Genomic DNA, 17,964 nt, shown 5'->3' on the forward strand with positions numbered 1-17,964 from the left:
TGTTGCTCCTCTGTATGACAAGTGTCCGCACGCCCCGAGCGGGGCGCTGTTCGGCAAAACTCAGCAATATTCGGCAATGTTCGGAAAATGCTTAGTTCAGCCGGTAGTATCGATAGATTATAGTTCACGTTGTTTTATGAAGATGATGTTGGTGCCGCTAGGCATTACGTATAATTTCAGTTTTTGCCACTGGCGGCACTGCGATCGATTTAAAGTTTCTTCGACTAAATTTCAATTTTTGATTAATTTAATCAACTGTAATTGACAAGATTTATTTGTGATATTTTATTAGCATAGATATATAGAATATATAGATATATAGAGAATATATAGAGAATATATAGAATATATAGATATATAGAATTCTATATTGAATTAATTGGAGTTTAATCGAAATCGTCCCAACTCTGAAGTTTGCCACTTTCATTAATTAAAAAGATGACTCCGATTTAAATTTCGATTTAATTATTCAAAATTTGAGTCGTTCTTTTACAGATCGACAAAAGCAGCAAACCAGCAGCAAACTTCGAGGATAATCTCGATTAAATTTCGATTAACTAATTACAAATCGGAATGTAAAGATCATCCCTATTCTAAAGTTCTGCTGTTTTGTTGATTTGTCGTAACTTTTTTGAATGGCTAATTATGTATATATGTATATTTATTACATTTTAAGTACAGAAAGTACAGCTACAAAGAGTAGATCGTATTTCTTTTTCGATATAACACAACTATTCATTATATTTTGTTATATTTTTCCGATAATTTTAACAATCATTTTTCAAGGAACACGTAATCCGATTTTTCGCCTCTAAAATATTTTAAATGAAACTAGTATTTTCGATGAGAATGTAATTTATTATTGCAGCTTTTTTCGAACGTTGCTGTAAAGAAATATTGCCTCGTCAGAAATTACTTAATCTAAAAATACAAGTAAATTTACAAAGCCGATAATATCGTAGAAAATTTTCTATAATTGCTTTAATGTCATTTAATCAATTTGTATCATCTTTCTGTTTTAAAGGAATTAATATTCAGGAGGTAAGGAATATTCAGGGCATGTGGCCACGAGATTAGATAAGTCTGTGTCGTGGCGGCATTCATGTTAAATGCTGCATCATCGTTATCACGAATTCTTCTGGCACAAGCGACGTGGTCTCGAGCACTGTGATTGGCTCACAATTTATCGGCTGACGGTGCAGAGAACGCTGTTTGCCCATACGTCCTTCGACGACCTGAAAAGCGACCACTTGTTGCTCCTGCGGTATTTGCTACAGCAGCCTCACGCTGTACATTCAGTTTTATTACATTCATCGTCATTGATCACGTCTGCGAGCCATCTACAAATATGAGTACTCAGTGAGTATTCTTCCATTACATCCCTATTTCATTCAAAATAATACAAAATGCTTTCTATTTAATAAAATAAACACAAATATTGTTCTGTCTTTGTTATTCATTAAATTTAGAATGATGTGTTGACTTGTGTTATTAAGGAAAGTATTTATAGTCCATTCTTATATTTAAGATTGTCTTAAATTCAATTTTACGATCTCATGCAATGTCATATCTTAAAACATCACTTAAATTAAGATGATTTTAAGCGTAAAAATCAACTATGAATATTATTCATAGTTGCTTAAAATGAAAAGCATTTATAAGAAGCAAGAAACGTCCAAGGCTAAATCTTGAAGCCAAATAATGGGCCTGTTTTTTTTAATTGAACTTCTTGCAAATTCATCTTTTCTAATGTAGAAAAATATAAGTTCAACTAATATTAAAAAAAAGGTTTAATATTTTTATGTAAATTTTAACTATACCTCTCAGTTAAGTAAACCTTAAGTAAACAATGTGTTGATTGTTGGCTATTTATTCAAAATAGAACGGCAGCAAAAACTAATCAAAATTTGTTACTTAATAAAAGAGAACTATACCAGATAGTATATATGTGATAGTATAGATGTAAGAAGAATAAAATCGAATTTTTTAATGAATTTTACATGAATTTTCAGGGTAGCAGATATTGCCCTCATTGGCTTAGCAGTCATGGGACAAAATCTAATTCTAAATATGAACGATCATGGCTTTGTTGTATGTGCATATAACCGTACAGTAGACAAAGTCAAATCTTTTCTTGAGAATGAAGCCAAGGGCACAAAGATTATCGGTGCTTACAGCTTGAAAGAAATGATCAATACATTGAAAAGTCCAAGGAGAGTGATGTTGTTGGTTAAAGGCAAGTTTCTTTTATTATCGCAATTAAAGATCTATAATTATAATAGTAATTGTAAGTGCAATTATATATAATACAATTTGCTCTGATAACAGCTGGTTCAGCCGTGGATGCCTTTATTGAACAATTAGTGCCTCTTCTTTCTTCTGGTGATATTATCATTGACGGTGGCAATTCTGAATATCAAGATACTGAAAGACGTACCAAAGATCTAGAGCAGAAGGGAATTCTGTTCGTTGGCAGCGGAGTCAGTGGAGGAGAGGATGGCGCCAGATATGGACCGTCCTTGATGCCCGGAGGCAATCCCAAAGCTTGGCCACATATCAAACCTATTTTCCAAGTATGACTTATCATTATTTAATAAAAATTTATGAAATTGTATAAAATTGTAATATCTTTTAGTTAACAAGTTACTAATAAGGTTGAGTGAAAGTACAAAATTCTGAGCAGTAATTTATACTCTAAAAATTAGATTATACTTACATTAATTAATAAGAACGTTCGAAATCTTTTAGGCAATATGCGCGAAGGCTAATGGAGAGCCGTGCTGCGATTGGGTAGGCGAGACTGGTGCGGGACACTTCGTCAAGATGGTGCACAACGGCATCGAATACGGCGACATGCAGATTATCTGCGAGGCGTATCATTTGATGCGAAGTGGCCTGCAGCTCACGCAGGAAGAGATGAGCACGGTGTTCGACGAATGGAACAGGAGCGAGCTGGATTCGTTTCTAATCGAGATCACGCGGGACATCCTTAAGTACAAGGATGAAAAGGGCTATTTGCTCGAGCGCATCAGAGACACTGCCGGCCAAAAGGGCACTGGCAAATGGACGGCAATCGCTGCATTAGATTACGGTGTACCGGTCACGCTGATCGGCGAGTCGGTCTTCTCCAGGTGCCTGTCTGCGCTGAAGAATGAACGCGTAGAAGCGAGCGCAGTGCTGTCTGGGCCGGATCCAGTATACAAAGGCGACAAAAAACAATTCCTCGAGCACTTAAGAAAGGCTCTATATGCCGCGAAAATTATCTCGTACGCGCAAGGCTTCATGCTGTTAAGAGAAGCCGCCAAAGTTCACAATTGGAACTTGAATTACGGTGGAATAGCATTGATGTGGCGCGGTGGATGTATTATAAGAAGGTATGACGATCAAGAAATTTATGTCGAATTTATTTAATTATGTCAATGTTACGACAGTAATCCCTTTCATCACAACTTACATTTTCTTTTAAAGCGAGTAGCACATATCAGTGTCAAGGCTAAAATGTTTCTCAGGGACATTGTAGTCTAGCGTCACACAAACTTACATACAAGATAGCTCTCGTTTCTTTCAAATGCTGGTTTTAAATAAGTTATCTTATATAAAACAGAGATATAAGATCAGGATTATTATTCTTATACTTCAAATCATTCCAAATACAAAATTATACATATATATTAACTATTATATAAAGATGTAAATTCGGATATAAGAAACGTCATAGACAACATTTCAAAAGATTAAAAATATCTCGAAAAAACGTTCTTTAGAGATGCATATTATTAAAATATATTTGTAAAATTAAAATTTTTTTTTATTTGTAAAATTTTGTGATTTTTTTTTACAGTGTATTCCTAGGAAACATAAAATCGGCTTACGACAAAAATCCGAAATTATCCAACTTATTGCTGGACGACTTCTTCGCCAAGGCTATGGATAAATGCCACCAGAGTGCCAGAACAGTGGTGAGCACTGCTGTGACGATAGGTATACCGACTCCTGCTCTATCGACGGCTTTGGCCTTCTACGATGGATTCCGAACCAGTCGATTACCGGCGAATCTGCTGCAGGCACAACGAGATTACTTCGGCGCTCACACGTATGAGTTGCTCGATCAGGAAGGGAAGTTCATTCATACGAACTGGACCGGACATGGAGGGAAAGTATCCGCTTCTACGTACGATGCATAAATTCTCGCATAGTCAACAACCGTGACTGATAATGTACAAATATCTAAAAAAATGCGACAATATAGTGTGGTAAATACACGTAATTATGAACAATTACAATAATTGCATCAGTGATAACTGTGACAAAAAAAACTCGACAATATGACAAAAAAAAACAACTTAACACGAGTGGTTCTATAATTGAAAGAAGTCATGTGTAACAAAATATTATTAAATAATATGTATATATTATTAAATAAATGTTATATTTTCTCTTTTCAGATATTTTCTGTTTTCTTTTTGATAAACATTTTTATTAATATATTATAAAAATATTTAAAAAAATCACAAAGGCTTAAAATAAAAAAAGATACATATATCTTTATAAATATTGTAATGATAATATATTCGAAAGGTTATTTAAAAGGAATATACATTTATGAATGAGAATGAATAAGATATTTTTTTTAGAAAGTTCCTAGAATGTTTTTACGTAAATTATCGTTAATTTCGACGTTTATTTCGTTTAAATTATGACTTTCGTACGCGCGTTCCACGAAGGTTGCACGTATATTTTAGGAAACAACGACTCAGAGAAGTAGGGAGAAGTTACGTAATTCGCAAGAGACATTAGTTGATTGTAAATGTCGAATGTCAACGAATAGGCGACTTGTATCGCTTGGTAAGATTATGCATCGTATAATCAAATAGTAAACAACGCAGTTGTGGACTCTGTTCTCACTTCAGGTGGAACTGCTGCAAACGCGATTCTCAATCATTCGACCGACGCGGGAATAACGGAGATGGAAAATCGCAAGAGAGCGGAGATGTGCGGGATCGAGCTAGTGAAACGCCGATTATGCAGCAGCGAACTCGTCATTACCGCATTTCTCTTCCTGCGTTCTTTAACGCGCACACGCGAAAATATTGGAGCATGACACTTTCAATCGCACGCCGACGTTTTCCCCGTGGCTTGCGAAACGCAAAGCGCGAACGGCGAGATGCAGCTTTACGCAACTCGATTTTTCACGCGCTCTCTGCCGTAACCTGTAACACGATTTCGAATGACGAGGAAATTCATTACTCGGCTTCGAGACGCATCATCCGTTAGTGCTATTTTTTACGTCTGCGAAAATATTTAATGCGTGCGATACATGCCGCTCCAACTCACCATGATTTAATGAATTATTGATATCGGTTTCAAATATATGCTAAACTTTTTTTTTAATTCGATTTTGTTTTTTAATAAGATATTGATCTCGATGTTTCCTTCCTTTGATGTCATGCTTTTTTTTCAGGGAATATTATTAGCCAAGTTTTTATTTACTGTACATGTATATTATATTTCCGTAATGTGCTTCGATATAATTTTTTATATATATATATTTATATATTTATATATAAATATAAGTTATTCATTTTTATTTTATTTATTTATATTTATATTATATTTTTTTATATTTCGATGCGTATATATATATCATTTATTCATATTGAAATATAAAATAACTTCTATTTGTATACACGATTATAGGTACGAATGTTAACATAATGATATAATTGCTTTGCATGGTCAATTCTTTGATTGGTCAATTTATAAAATTAATTTTTTCGGATTGATCAATCAAAACTTCAAAGCATTAATTTATAGTGAGAAACTTTGACCGCATCCTATACCTCATATTTCATACACTAAAACTTTTATTACTTTTATTTATATTTCAATTACGCAAGCATGTAGCACGACAGTGTCAAAAATTAGAACTTGTCCGTTAAATTCCAAAAATACAAGGAACGACGATGGAAATAGTTCATTCGCTGCGTAACTCCGCAGGGGAAGAGATCTCCATGCAAAAAATTATGATTCAATCGTTGCGTATCCCGTTTTGCGACTAGTCGGCAATTAAAATTAGCGATCAAATGCGAATTAATGCTCTCTCGTTTGTTCTAATCTGTAGAGAGCGTGATTTTTTTCTGTGATAATATCACACGACAAAGACTATTCCAAATTGCCAGGCTACGTTTAAATGTCAGATGTGAACGCGCAAGTCTAAGCCAGCGGCTGAACTTTCTTATGATTCTCCCCTCTCTTTCTCTTTCTTTTTTTCTTCTAATCTTTAGGTATATATTTGTCTTATTATTGGAATTCGCTGGGAGTCTTCTGACATACAGTTCGAAAAGAATATTTTTCTTTTGTTTCTTTAGGCCTGTTTTTTTTCCCATACCCTAGGATTGAACTTCTGGCACAATTCATTTTTTGTCTTTTTTCCTTTATTATGAATAGAAAAAGAAGACAGATGAACTGCGCAAGAAATTCAATCCTGGAGTATGGAAAAAGAACATGTCTTTTATTATAGTCCAGTGAGTTCTATACAGGCCGGGTAAATGTTATACCTCGTTTTATTATAGTATATTGAACGAGGTAGATGTATCTTTTTTGCAATGTAAATTAATTTTAATTTCGGTTTAATTTATTCTCTAACTTTTTTATTATAATTCTTAATAAATTCTAAAATAGAAAAAGATGAAGAATCAGTTGAATCGAGATTAAACTAATTAGTAGAAACGGACATGAGTCGCATAAATTCTTGCATAGTTCATCTTTTTTCTTTTTTCTCCAACGTGGAAAGAAGAAGAAAAAAGGAGATGAATCGTACAAGAAATTTAGTTAAAAAGAATAAACTCATAATTGTTACTCTCGGTTTAGTCCCCATTATGCATTTTTATAGAAAAGGCTCATTCCAATATAAAGCTACTAGTCTTTATAATTAAAACAATAGAGAATTAAGATTTAACTCTTTTCAGACAACCTGTCCAAAAAACAGGCATGTCTCAAAGATATTTTTCATAAAACACATCTTTAAAACATCTTCTGATCTTCATATTATTTAATTTGGACTTCATATTATCTAACTAGAAAACAAAGAAATAAAATTAAATTCTAAAATTCTAAAATTAAATTCTTTGCAGAAGTTCTACAGCGAACTCCATGGCGATCTCTCTTGATCATACATTTCTCAAGTACTCATCATCATTACATAGTCATTACAATCACTAACACCTTCAGAATTTTCTTATAAGTATTCTTTAATTTATATCAGATCCAGAAAAGTATCAGATTTTATTTCTCACAGATGAGAGCGAGAATAAAGTTATAAATATTTAATCTTGTTCAAAGGATATACCAGGATATACTGGTCACGCGCGGATTAGGCCGCGGGGCAAGGAGACGGAGGAAGGGGCATCATCGCGCGTCGCGACGTCGGCCGATCATCGAGCCGATGACGGAGTAGATTGGAGTAGACGGAGAGCCGGGAGTGCCGGGACAGCGGTGCGGTATAAGATATTACCACATTTGCCGCTGTTTGCCGCGGTAGATAGTCCGCGCTCGCGGCAGCGCTCGCGTTCACGTTTGGAAAATGGCCGACCACAGGGAACGGGATTATTATACGCAGACGGATCTGCGTTCTAAGAACGACGACCCGCCGAACTCGCGTCTCTTCGTCATCTGCCACAAGAGTCTCGAAGAAGATGATCTCAGGAAAGCATTCGAGAAGTTCGGCAAAATCGAGGATATTTGGGTGGTTAAGGATCGTAACACGGGTGACAATAAAGGTGATCCTGCACTGCACGTTTTAGATAAAAGCTAAAATCGATAAACTCCGATCTGCTCTATTTGTGGAAAAAAAGAAATTGCGCTTTCTTCTCCCTTTTAACGCGCGGCTTCTTTATTTCCGTCCTGGGAAAAATATCACCTTCGTGTTTCTCTTTTTGTGTACACCGGTGTATCCCTACTAATCCTACTAATCGCTGTTTGCCTCTCAGGTGTCACATACATCAAGTTTTCTAAAACATCAGAGGCAGCGTTTGCTCTCGAGGAGATGAATGGCAAGATGCTAGGCTCTGTGGGCAGAGCTATTAAAGTGATGATCGCCTCAAAGTAAGTCCTCCTTGATATCATTCACTTCATTTATATTTTAATATCATTCAAGATTTATAATTGTTGATACAAATGTCCATATCTAGAAATGTTATAATAGAATCTGATCACAAGCAGTTTTATTAAATGTATTGTTTCTCTTTATATACTTTATTTCGTTCTAATTTATGCATCTATCTATCTTATTTATTCTAACTTATTCCCATTTCTTCCAGTATAGATTGAATCTATACTGGATCTATACTGAATTTATATATTGAATCTTGGTTTTATTTGTGCTTTTTTTTGTTCTTAGAATTAGAAAATATGCAGAGTTAGTTGAACAGAGATTAAAATTAAACTACATTGGTAGAAATGGATATTACCGAAGTTGACAAAAATGATGGACCAATCAAAAATTCATTATTTCATGACCAAACTGTTATAAGCCGTAATCACACTACAGATTGTCGATTATGGTTGCTGGTTATTAGTTCTATTCAATTCTACAATATTTTAGCCAATCATGATGCAGCGATTGCAGATTAACTGCAACGTGATTGGTAAAAATAGAATCAACAATCAGCAATCCATAGTGTGATCATGGTTATAGGAATCTTTATCCATGCTTATTGCTTTCCTTTTTCTTAATCCTTAGTATATGATAGGGTCATTCATGTCTTGCATATTTCTTTTCTTTGAAACTGAAGCACTTGAATAAAATAATGGTTTCTATTCTTTTTTTTTTTAATACAACTTTACTTTTTACTTTTACTTTCTAAAGATGTTGAAGTATATGTATAAAGTATATATACTTATATTTACTTATATTTATTTCTATCATTATAGTTTAATTTTAGTCTCAGTTCAATTAATTCTTCTCCTTCCCCCGTTTAATTAGAAAAATTAGAAAAAGATAAAGAATAAGTTGAACCGAGATTAAAGTTAATTTACATTGATAGAAACAGATATGAATAATTTTTGTATGCTTATAAAAATTATGAAAATTAATTCAGGACTTATTATACAAACTGTGTTCCAAAATTAATTGCCTGTACTGAAAAACTATAGTGTACGAAACATAAACTGTCGTATTTTCAGTGTTGACAGTTTGGAACAGCCAGTAAAGAAACAGAAAATTATGATGTGTATTAAAATTATTGGAGATAGAAAAAAGAAAACAATAAACGTGAATGCCAACACATGTCAAGTTAATATCTAGACTGTTCTAGAGTCTGGATATGTAGATTTAAACTGGCTTAATTGATTCGTTTTATGTACATCTGACTCTAATCAACATTTTCAACTGATTGTTCTCAGTCGGGATCAGGGTTCTGTGCGAGAGACGAATGAAGAAGAGAGGTGGGTTCGCTTATTCTGTGTATTACCGAAAACAATGACTGACAACGAGCTGCAACAGGAATTCTCCAAGTTCGGTGCAATCGAATACGCGACTGTCGTGAAGGATCGCAGTACAAACGAATCCAAGGGCTTCGGCTATGTTAAGTTCAAGAAGGTATCTAGCGCAGCGCGGGCGTTCGAGGAGTGTGACAGAAAGTACAAAGCTGTATTCGCCGAGCCGAAGAAGCCGAAGCCCGATCACAACGAGGCCAAGTACAATAATGGACTGTCTGGTACCACGTATGACAGTAGTAGTAGTTGTAGTTATGGCTCCTCAAACTTTGGCAAGAGCAGCATTAGCCTGGAGATTGCTACTAACTATTCCAATTCGGAAGGCTACACGCGTCTGCAGGTGATCGCACATCCGGCCTTGAATCAGGACCAACTGTGGAAGCTGTTTGACATAGTGCCTGGACTGGATTACTGCCATTTGAAGACCGACGTGAGATACAGGATGCCACGCGGTCAAGCGGTGGTGGTATACAACAATCCGAGCGCTGCAGCATACGCGCGTGAAAAATTTCATGGCTTTGAGTATCCACCTGGTCATCGAATGATCGTCAAGCCGGATCTGACTAGCGCGCCGCCGAAGAGCGCGTCGAAACCTGGTGGTTCAACAACCGGCAGCGTCGCTAGTGCAAGAACGGATCTGGTACACTTGGCGGAAACCATTGCTCAAGCTACATCACTAATTCAAGCTGCAGGTTTGACGGCACCGAGTAAGTAAATCTGACCATCTCGCCAGCGCGCCGAGGAAATAATACGTTGTGCATCAAGTATCGTTGTGTTTCTCATTTTTAGGCTTAGATCACATATCCGTGAAATTACCTCCGGTACAACCGATGGCGAGTATAGACGCTGAAGTTGCCAAGAGATGTTTCATCGTATGTGGCCCACCAGTGCCGCCTATTTATGCTATGAAGGATGCATTCTGTAGGTTTGGGAATCTTATAGATGTATATATGTTACCCGGCAAGAATTGTGGATACGCGAAATACGCCAGCATTAGCAGCGCGAATGAGGCCATTGAGGTACAACGCCTTTCTTTTTTTTAATCTTTGCTGTGTAGATATTCCAAGCTATTCATATTCAAAACATGTAGATGCTTCTATATTCAAATGCTTTTAGGTTCTGCATGGTCAAGAGATCTGTGGTTCCCGGCTAAAAGTACTCGAGGCAGAGGAACGAAACGTCGGCGAGGATCGACGGAAACGACTACGAATGGATGAGGACGAAAATTGAACGTGTTTTAATAAAAATGCGTATCTCGTAAGTAGTAGATGAGTAGCGTAGTGTGGCGCGAAGGAAAAGAGAGGCATTTCTTTGTAATAGCTGTAGTACACCCCGAGACGTTGTTTTACCGACGCTATCACTCTTTCTCTCTATCTCTTTCTCTTTCTCTCTATCTACCTCCTCCTCCTCTTCTTCCTCCTCGGGCAGGGGGAGAAAAATTGCAGGAGAAAATGTAATTTTTGCTGTTTGTCTTCACAGACTGACTGGTATACACAAGCCGGACGCACGCAACAAAAAGAGACGAATTTAAAGACTACTACTCACTTGACCACATCAAGGGCCTGCATCCAGGGAAAACTACTCCAACTACCTACCTATATATATTTAACTGTTCGCTTACGTTCGCGCAGCTGCAACTTTCTACGTTACTGAAACCTTTAACTGCTACTCTACTACTATTACTTTTTATCCTCTTACATGTCCGTTTCACACACGATACGTTGCGCGCGCGGACAACCCGAGTTTCTGTTACTTTAAGAGGCCTGTGCGAACGGCCGATATCGTTGAGTGCCTATTCGCTGTGTACTTATGTGAAAAGCGCTCTTTCCACATCTGAAATTGTGGAAATGTACTTTTTTCCTTCAGACATTTGCGAGACTCGGAGGAGGCAAAGCACGCGTACATTTACGAGGTACATAGATCGATTTGTCTCCCAAATTGTTTCTTGCATATATGTATATTTTTATTCTTCCTTAATCTTTTAATCTTCAGCTTTGTACTTCTTCGAAATGATTTATGATACATTTTCGACACACTTAAAGGGTGCGTTCCAAGTATTGACACAAAACATCTTAAATATTTTAAATCCAACATTGGTGACTGTGAAAATCAAATCCATGAGGACAATCCATGGCTCTGATTATCTGCGCGTTCGCATAGGCTTTTAGATATAACTTATGCTTTAGGTTTAACAAAGAGACCTTTAATTTATGATTAAATTTCTGTACTTTTCTTTTATAGTTATATTGCGTGCAGAAAAAAAGCAAAATAATTTGTACTTTATATGCTATTGACAACTTTTACAATGATAAGTTAAAATTATTGCGGACAAAAGTAATTCCAAAACAAGGTATTATTTAGACGGCAATAAAAATTTTATGTGTGAGATAGAAGAATTGTTATTTGATAAAATCATTGGATCTCATATAACATAATTTTGTCATATTATTATGCCTCACGTTTGTATAAAATATTTTAACTTATTGAGATGCTTCGTAATAATTGTAAAAAACATTTAATTAAATCGCGCCTTTTACGCGCACACATTACATAGTTAAATTTTTTAATTAATAAAAATTTAATCTCTAATTTTTGTTCTTAAAAAAGTTTCACAAAAAAATCTTTATTAAAAACGAATAGTTTATAAAAGAAAAATAATTTATCGGGAAAACTTCGATATTTTTTGAGTTTTAATAAAATTTTTATTTAAAAAAAAAGGGTCTGTATATTAATGTAAGATATGTAATACTCAATATTACGCATATCGACGTTAATTTCCGATTAGTATTGGAAAAAAATCTTGTTTTGGAAATAATTGATAGGAACGAAATATAGGAGTAAAATATACTGGCATGTAGACTGTTTTTCGTTTCAAAACATAGAAGAAAGGAAGCGTAAATTTGTTACTTACGGTAAAACAAAAAAAAGACAATTTTCTGGCAAAATCGATTACCCATTATTACGAAATCCATTATTACGAAATCAAATGACCTCGTTACACACCCAGTGATCGACGCACAACATTAAACGTTTTATGATGGACACACATTTTTGTATCACCGTGCGTTAGATTCTCACTGTATTGACCGGATGGTGTCCCAGGGGACTGTAACTGTGACTTGTTTCTTTGATGATATCAAATACACATGAAATACGCAATAAACCCCAAAACACCGACTCTTTCACTTGATTTTTTTTTATCATTTCCTCGAGAATGAAATATTGTATTTTGTCTAATTGTATTGTCTCCAATATTGTATTAATCGAATTGATGTTCTCTGATAATCTGATATGTGTTTTTCTCATTTTCAGGATACTGCGAGGATTCCACGAAGCACTGTACCTGAAGACTGTGATATTTTTAATAGCTTAAGATTATAATATTTCTATGAAATTGTATATGAGAAGAAAAATTTTACAGAATATATTAAATTATTATATTTTTGGCACAATTATTATATTCACTTGCACATGAATTTATTTTTCATGATAAGCTCTTGTTTTGAATATATATATATAGAGCTTTCGCTAGATAAAGGTAAGTAATGACGGGCTTTTTATCGCCTTTCTATTTTTAAAATTTTCGTTATTTTCAAGAATTTATTTTTGCTGGTAAAAAAATATTATAATTTGAGATGTAAATATTACAAAAATTATATACATCTATGATACAAAGATATTGAAAATATTTAATATAATATAGAGATTAAAAATCTTCGATATAATTTATATGAATAAAATATAAATTATAATAAATTATGATCCCATTGACATTTTTGAAAATAAAAAAATTTTAAGTAAATCAAAGGATTATAAGGACACTTCACACAGCACACTTTATTCGAAGGTTGTTCTGGAAATATCCTTAGGATTTAGGGACATCTTCTGGACGCACCTTGGCGTTTAGATCTATGCTGTATGTGAGTTAGGTACTATGAATTTGAAATAATTTTAAATAATTAATCTACGTTCTTCCTCTGAAATCACATTTTTAGATGGGAAAAACGTCTGAGAATAGAATGGAATGTAATTATGAAGAATAGATCAGAGATTTCCAATAAGATAAATATAAACGCAGACGACTTGTAGTAACAGTAGCCGTGGCCGGCCATAGATAGTAATATAATGCGGAGTCTGCTCTTAAGCCAGTTCTACATTAGTTGCAAGCTGATCGTAAGTTTGTTGCAAGAGCCAATATGAAGCAATTTCAAAATGTAAGCTTCAGATTGGCTGTCGCAACAAACTTGCGATCGGCTTGCAACTAATGTAGAATCAACTTTACAGTAGTAGTCGTAGCGATCGTAGAGTCTTAAGTCGTAGAAAATTGACCAATCATAGTCGATTATTCTTCCCAACAAACGAGAATGAATTAAAATGGATTAAAATTTTTTTCTATCTGAATGCGTATTTTAGATAGCGGATACTTTTTTGGGGATTCAATTGGATTCAATTCGATATGATTGGATTGAAAATCTGCATTTCTTATTCAAAATTTTGAATTTAACAATATTTACGTGTTGTTGTGTTTGTGTGTATACACAGAAAAAACTAATATTATTTTTAGATTGAAAGGCATAGAGATATGCTCCATGCAATTCCTATAAATGAATAAAAATGCATTTAGGAAACTCAGCAAACGAGAATGAATTGAAATGAATTGAAATGGATTCATATTGGCTCTCAGATTTTTAGAAATATTGATTCACGAATGTTAAAATGAATGTTTTTCAATCCTGAATGTATTTTTATTCATTCATAGGAATTGCATGGAGCATATTTCTATGCCTTTCAATCTAAAAATAATATTAGTTTTTTCTGTGCATTGTGAATACTATTCAATTCAAAATTTTGAATAGGAAATGCAGTTTTTCAATCCAATTGCATCCAATTGAATCTAATTGAATCCAGTTGAATCCAATTAAATTCAACAAAAAGTATTCGCTATTTAAAATACGCATTCGGATAGAAAAAAATTTCAATCCATTTTAATCCATCTCGCTTGTTTATGCAATTATAGATTGGGCTTCAGACACGATGCAATCTCTTGTTATCAAACAAGACTCATAGTAGTTGAAGTAAATGCAAACACAGACAATTCGCAGTCAGATATCGTGGCGCAGTAGTAAGATCGACGATGTGCCGGCCTTTCAATTTTTTAATTTTTCTTATTCTTTCTTTATCAAAAACAATTCAAATGATTTTTATGACCTAATTCTATCATTGTTTCAATATTCGATTGATCAAGAATTAAAACTATTTCATTATATTTAAGACTGTCTCAGGTTGCGGAATTGATGCTCATACTCGCTATAAGCTTTATTCTATCTTTATCACTCATTATTCGTAAAAAGAAAATGAAGCTTACAGTGCGTGAGTGTCAATTCCGAACGTAGCCAAAGTCTCGTGAAATTTCTTTCGGCTATTAATTTAATAATTGCTTGCATTCCAATTTATTTCAAAGTTGCATTAAAAAATTATTTAATTTTATTTGAAATTTTGAATAAAAGTGTATCTGGAAAAAATTCAGGCTTCTCAAGGAATTTTTTAATAAGATTTTAGTAAATACTCTACGTTAAAAAAAATTCAGGATTATTTTTTCAACATCTCTATTATACATTATTGATTAAATAATTTTTTAATTAAAATGTTAAAACTTTTATTTAATAAAAATTGAAATTTTAGCAAAATTGAGAATAAAATTGGAGAGTGAAATTTCGTTTGTGCCAAAAAAGATCCAAATTGCAAGATGGTTTTGAAATAAAAACGAACTACGAAAATTATCGATCTGAGAATTACATCCTTCTGTCGCCCATTTGAAGATGCAAAAAGTCAAAGCAAAGGTCAGCGTTACGATATCATCGATGCAACGTGTAATTCTGTTTTCGATTACGGTAGCGAGGGGAAACAGCGAGACTAGCTATAACTTCCTCTTATATAGGTTGTCGCAGCGGGATGTGGGCGCGGGTGGTCTGCGCTCACGTGTCTCAGAACGTGCGGCCAACTTATCGCGACGAGGATCGAGTCTAGGCCGAGAGAGTCGGTGTCGGCGAGTCAGTCCGCGCGTGGAAACCGGCGAGCGTCAAACCCGCCCGCCATCGCGCACCTCTGGAACCAAAACAGTCTCCACCTTCCTTCTTGTTAGATCCACGATCAGATTTGAAGGGTGAAGGACAAAATGAATCGTGAACTCGTTACGAGTGCGTGGTGAGGAGTTTTTTTGGAGCGCGTTTCTTTTTATTAAAATTTCGTATTTTGAGAAGCGCAGAATGGAGGAAGTATCCGTGGACAATACCAAAGATTCGGGATACTCCAACACCTGCAGCAATAGCCAATCGCAACGCAGGTGAGTGCGATCTGCAATTTTTCGTGCTAGCTAAGATTTTTGGTCATTATATTTTTGATTGGCGAGACGCTCTTAGACTGTATGAAAACAAATATGATACTTTCCTAATTGATTTACGGTTTTTCCGGAATAAAATATCAAAGTTTTGTTCACAACAATTAATTTATTATTTCATATTTTATTTTTTTCTTCAAATCATCAGCGGCTTAAATCTTATCGATCAGATTTGAAAATAATTTTGTTGACCATCAAAATTATTTTGTAGAAATCTCAAGTAACATGAGAGCGAGTTGCAGAAAATTTTGAAATTCTAGCAACCAATTTAAGCGTTCTACACAATTATAAAACTTATTCACAATAAATTAATTTAAATTAAATAATTATTTTGATGGTCCAACAAAATGTTTGATTTTTAGATTTATCTAATTAAAATTTTAGATTCTTTAGCAAAACTGTTCTTTCCGTAAATATCTTCTGATTTTCGTATCGAAAATTCGTATCTAATAAAATGTTTTGTATGTATATATACACAAAGTTAGTAATATTTTTAGTAATATTTCTCGTAAAATTTAAATGATTATCAAATTACTTATGCTTTGATGCTATACGTACAGGATTGGTAAAAAACATGCTTAATTGATGTTTTTAATATGTTTTAAATATGTATTTTTTTATAATACTGTTTAAAGCATGTTTGAAAATTAAAAACATATTTAAGAAGAAACACAATATGTTTTATTCTTAAAAAAAAAACATTAGTCTTTATCAACCCTAAAATTTATATTAAAATACCAACAATTCATATGCGATGGAATCTTCTTCTGGCTTGTATTTCAAAGTGCATCGGACACCATGATTTTTGTTGCGATCAATGTTGTGTGAGATCAGGGCACCTATTATGGAAAAAATTGGAATGAATTCCGATCGATTATTCCCTAGATTTCTATTGTGTTTTTCTAGGGAAAACGGAATAATTCCAGTCGGAATTCATTCCGACATGTTTCATGATAGGTACCCAGTATCACGAAGCGATGAGTAATAAATTTAAAATCTGATTGTCACGCAAGAATTCTTCTGTGTCGATCGCTTTGATGACCGTTGGACGCCGTAGGTTCATTCACTAAATAACATATGATGACATAATTGCTTCTAAAGTATCTATTGTTCGAAGATACATTGTTTCCCATCCATTACGCCGCTCAATTGTTTTTATTCGTGTTTCATTTTACACTATGGTTTTTATCTCTGTTCTGCTCTATCGATTTTGCTTTATTTTCACTCTTATGAACATATGTATAAATGTTTTTTTAAAGTTATGATTTCCTCGCTTTCGGAAAATACGAATTTATAAGACTGCAACTGCTTAAAAAGATTTTTACACAATTATAAAAAATATAATAATATCAGAAGTATGTCAAATGTGTGTGTGTGTGTGTGTGTGTGTTTAATACAATATATTATATATTAAATAATATTAAATATTTTATATATATATATATATGTGTAAATTAATATGTAATAAATACATACTCTAAAAAATAACGGTGTGAACTAACACTATGCAATGTGACGATATTTATATAATTCTCATTGTGTTAAATTAACACCGACATAGTATGAATTTAACACGGATTTTAATTCTACACATCCATGTTTATATCCATGATGTTTACATCCATCATGGTTTGATACAATAAGAGTTTTAAATCCACGTTAATGTTAAATTAACACCATCATTCTGATGGTGTTAATTTAACATTAACGTGATGAGAATTATGTAAACCAAGGGTATTAAATTCACACTAGTAGATGCGAAATTCTCTAAACATCTTATTGATGATTGTTGTTAATTAGCGACAGTCAATGGCAGGACAATTCTGGAAGAAAGCGCAGCTCAATGGCTTTCGCTAGTTAACGATAGCGACAGTTCGATAAAAAGTTTACAGAATCCCGCAACAAGAGTGTTAAATCCACACTGACATTTTTAGCGTATAAAATACAATATACGAATACACACACACACACACACACACACACACACACACACACACACACACACACACACACACACACACACACACACACTACACTACACACACACACACACAACACACACACACACACTA

General features: G+C 34.2%; 3 protein-coding genes across 3 annotated transcripts in view; all 3 read left to right on the forward strand.

The window, feature by feature from the left end:
- The first annotated feature begins 1,348 nt into the window (after positions 1–1,348).
- Positions 1,349–4,444, forward strand: LOC105621088 (6-phosphogluconate dehydrogenase, decarboxylating). The gene is made up of 5 exons (XM_012202559.1): positions 1,349–1,359; positions 2,013–2,236; positions 2,329–2,573; positions 2,749–3,374; positions 3,842–4,444. The coding sequence occupies exons 1-5, from the start codon at positions 1,349–1,351 to the stop codon at positions 4,182–4,184; spliced, it is 1,449 nt and encodes a 482-aa protein (XP_012057949.1). The 3' UTR covers positions 4,185–4,444.
- A 3,138-nt stretch (positions 4,445–7,582) lies between these two features.
- On the forward strand, positions 7,583–12,935 carry LOC105621091 (RNA-binding protein 45). The gene is made up of 6 exons (XM_012202561.1): positions 7,583–7,778; positions 7,989–8,103; positions 9,403–10,202; positions 10,285–10,514; positions 10,612–10,752; positions 12,808–12,935. Exons 1-5 carry the CDS (start codon positions 7,583–7,585, stop codon positions 10,723–10,725), a joined length of 1,455 nt encoding a protein of 484 aa, XP_012057951.1. The 3' UTR covers positions 10,726–10,752; positions 12,808–12,935.
- Positions 12,936–15,761: 2,826 nt separating this feature from the next.
- Positions 15,762–17,964, forward strand: part of LOC105621270 (period circadian protein-like) — a 34,944-nt gene continuing 32,741 nt past the window's right edge. The window contains exon 1 of the mRNA XM_012202740.1: positions 15,762–15,838. Coding sequence (XP_012058130.1) covers positions 15,762–15,838 — 77 coding nt within the window. The remainder of the gene's footprint in view (positions 15,839–17,964) is intronic.

The sequence above is a fragment of the Atta cephalotes genome (assembly GCF_000143395.1).
Source record: "Atta cephalotes unplaced genomic scaffold scaffold00032, whole genome shotgun sequence".
Classification (NCBI taxonomy): Eukaryota; Metazoa; Arthropoda; class Insecta; order Hymenoptera; family Formicidae; genus Atta; species Atta cephalotes.

Bases quoted from the DNA above. Each gene is read 5' to 3' on its own strand.
- LOC105621088 (XM_012202559.1), top strand. The intron at 2,237-2,328 runs GCAAGTTTCTTT...CTCTGATAACAG, and splicing joins AGTGATGTTGTTGGTTAAAG to CTGGTTCAGCCGTGGATGCC. The intron at 3,375-3,841 runs GTATGACGATCA...TTTTTTTTACAG, and splicing joins GGTGGATGTATTATAAGAAG to TGTATTCCTAGGAAACATAA.
- LOC105621091 (XM_012202561.1), top strand. From the start codon at position 7,583: ATGGCCGACCACAGGGAACGGGATTATTATACGCAGACGGATCTGCGT. The intron at 10,203-10,284 runs GTAAGTAAATCT...TCTCATTTTTAG, and splicing joins TGCAGGTTTGACGGCACCGA to GCTTAGATCACATATCCGTG. The intron at 10,515-10,611 runs GTACAACGCCTT...AAATGCTTTTAG, and splicing joins GCGCGAATGAGGCCATTGAG to GTTCTGCATGGTCAAGAGAT.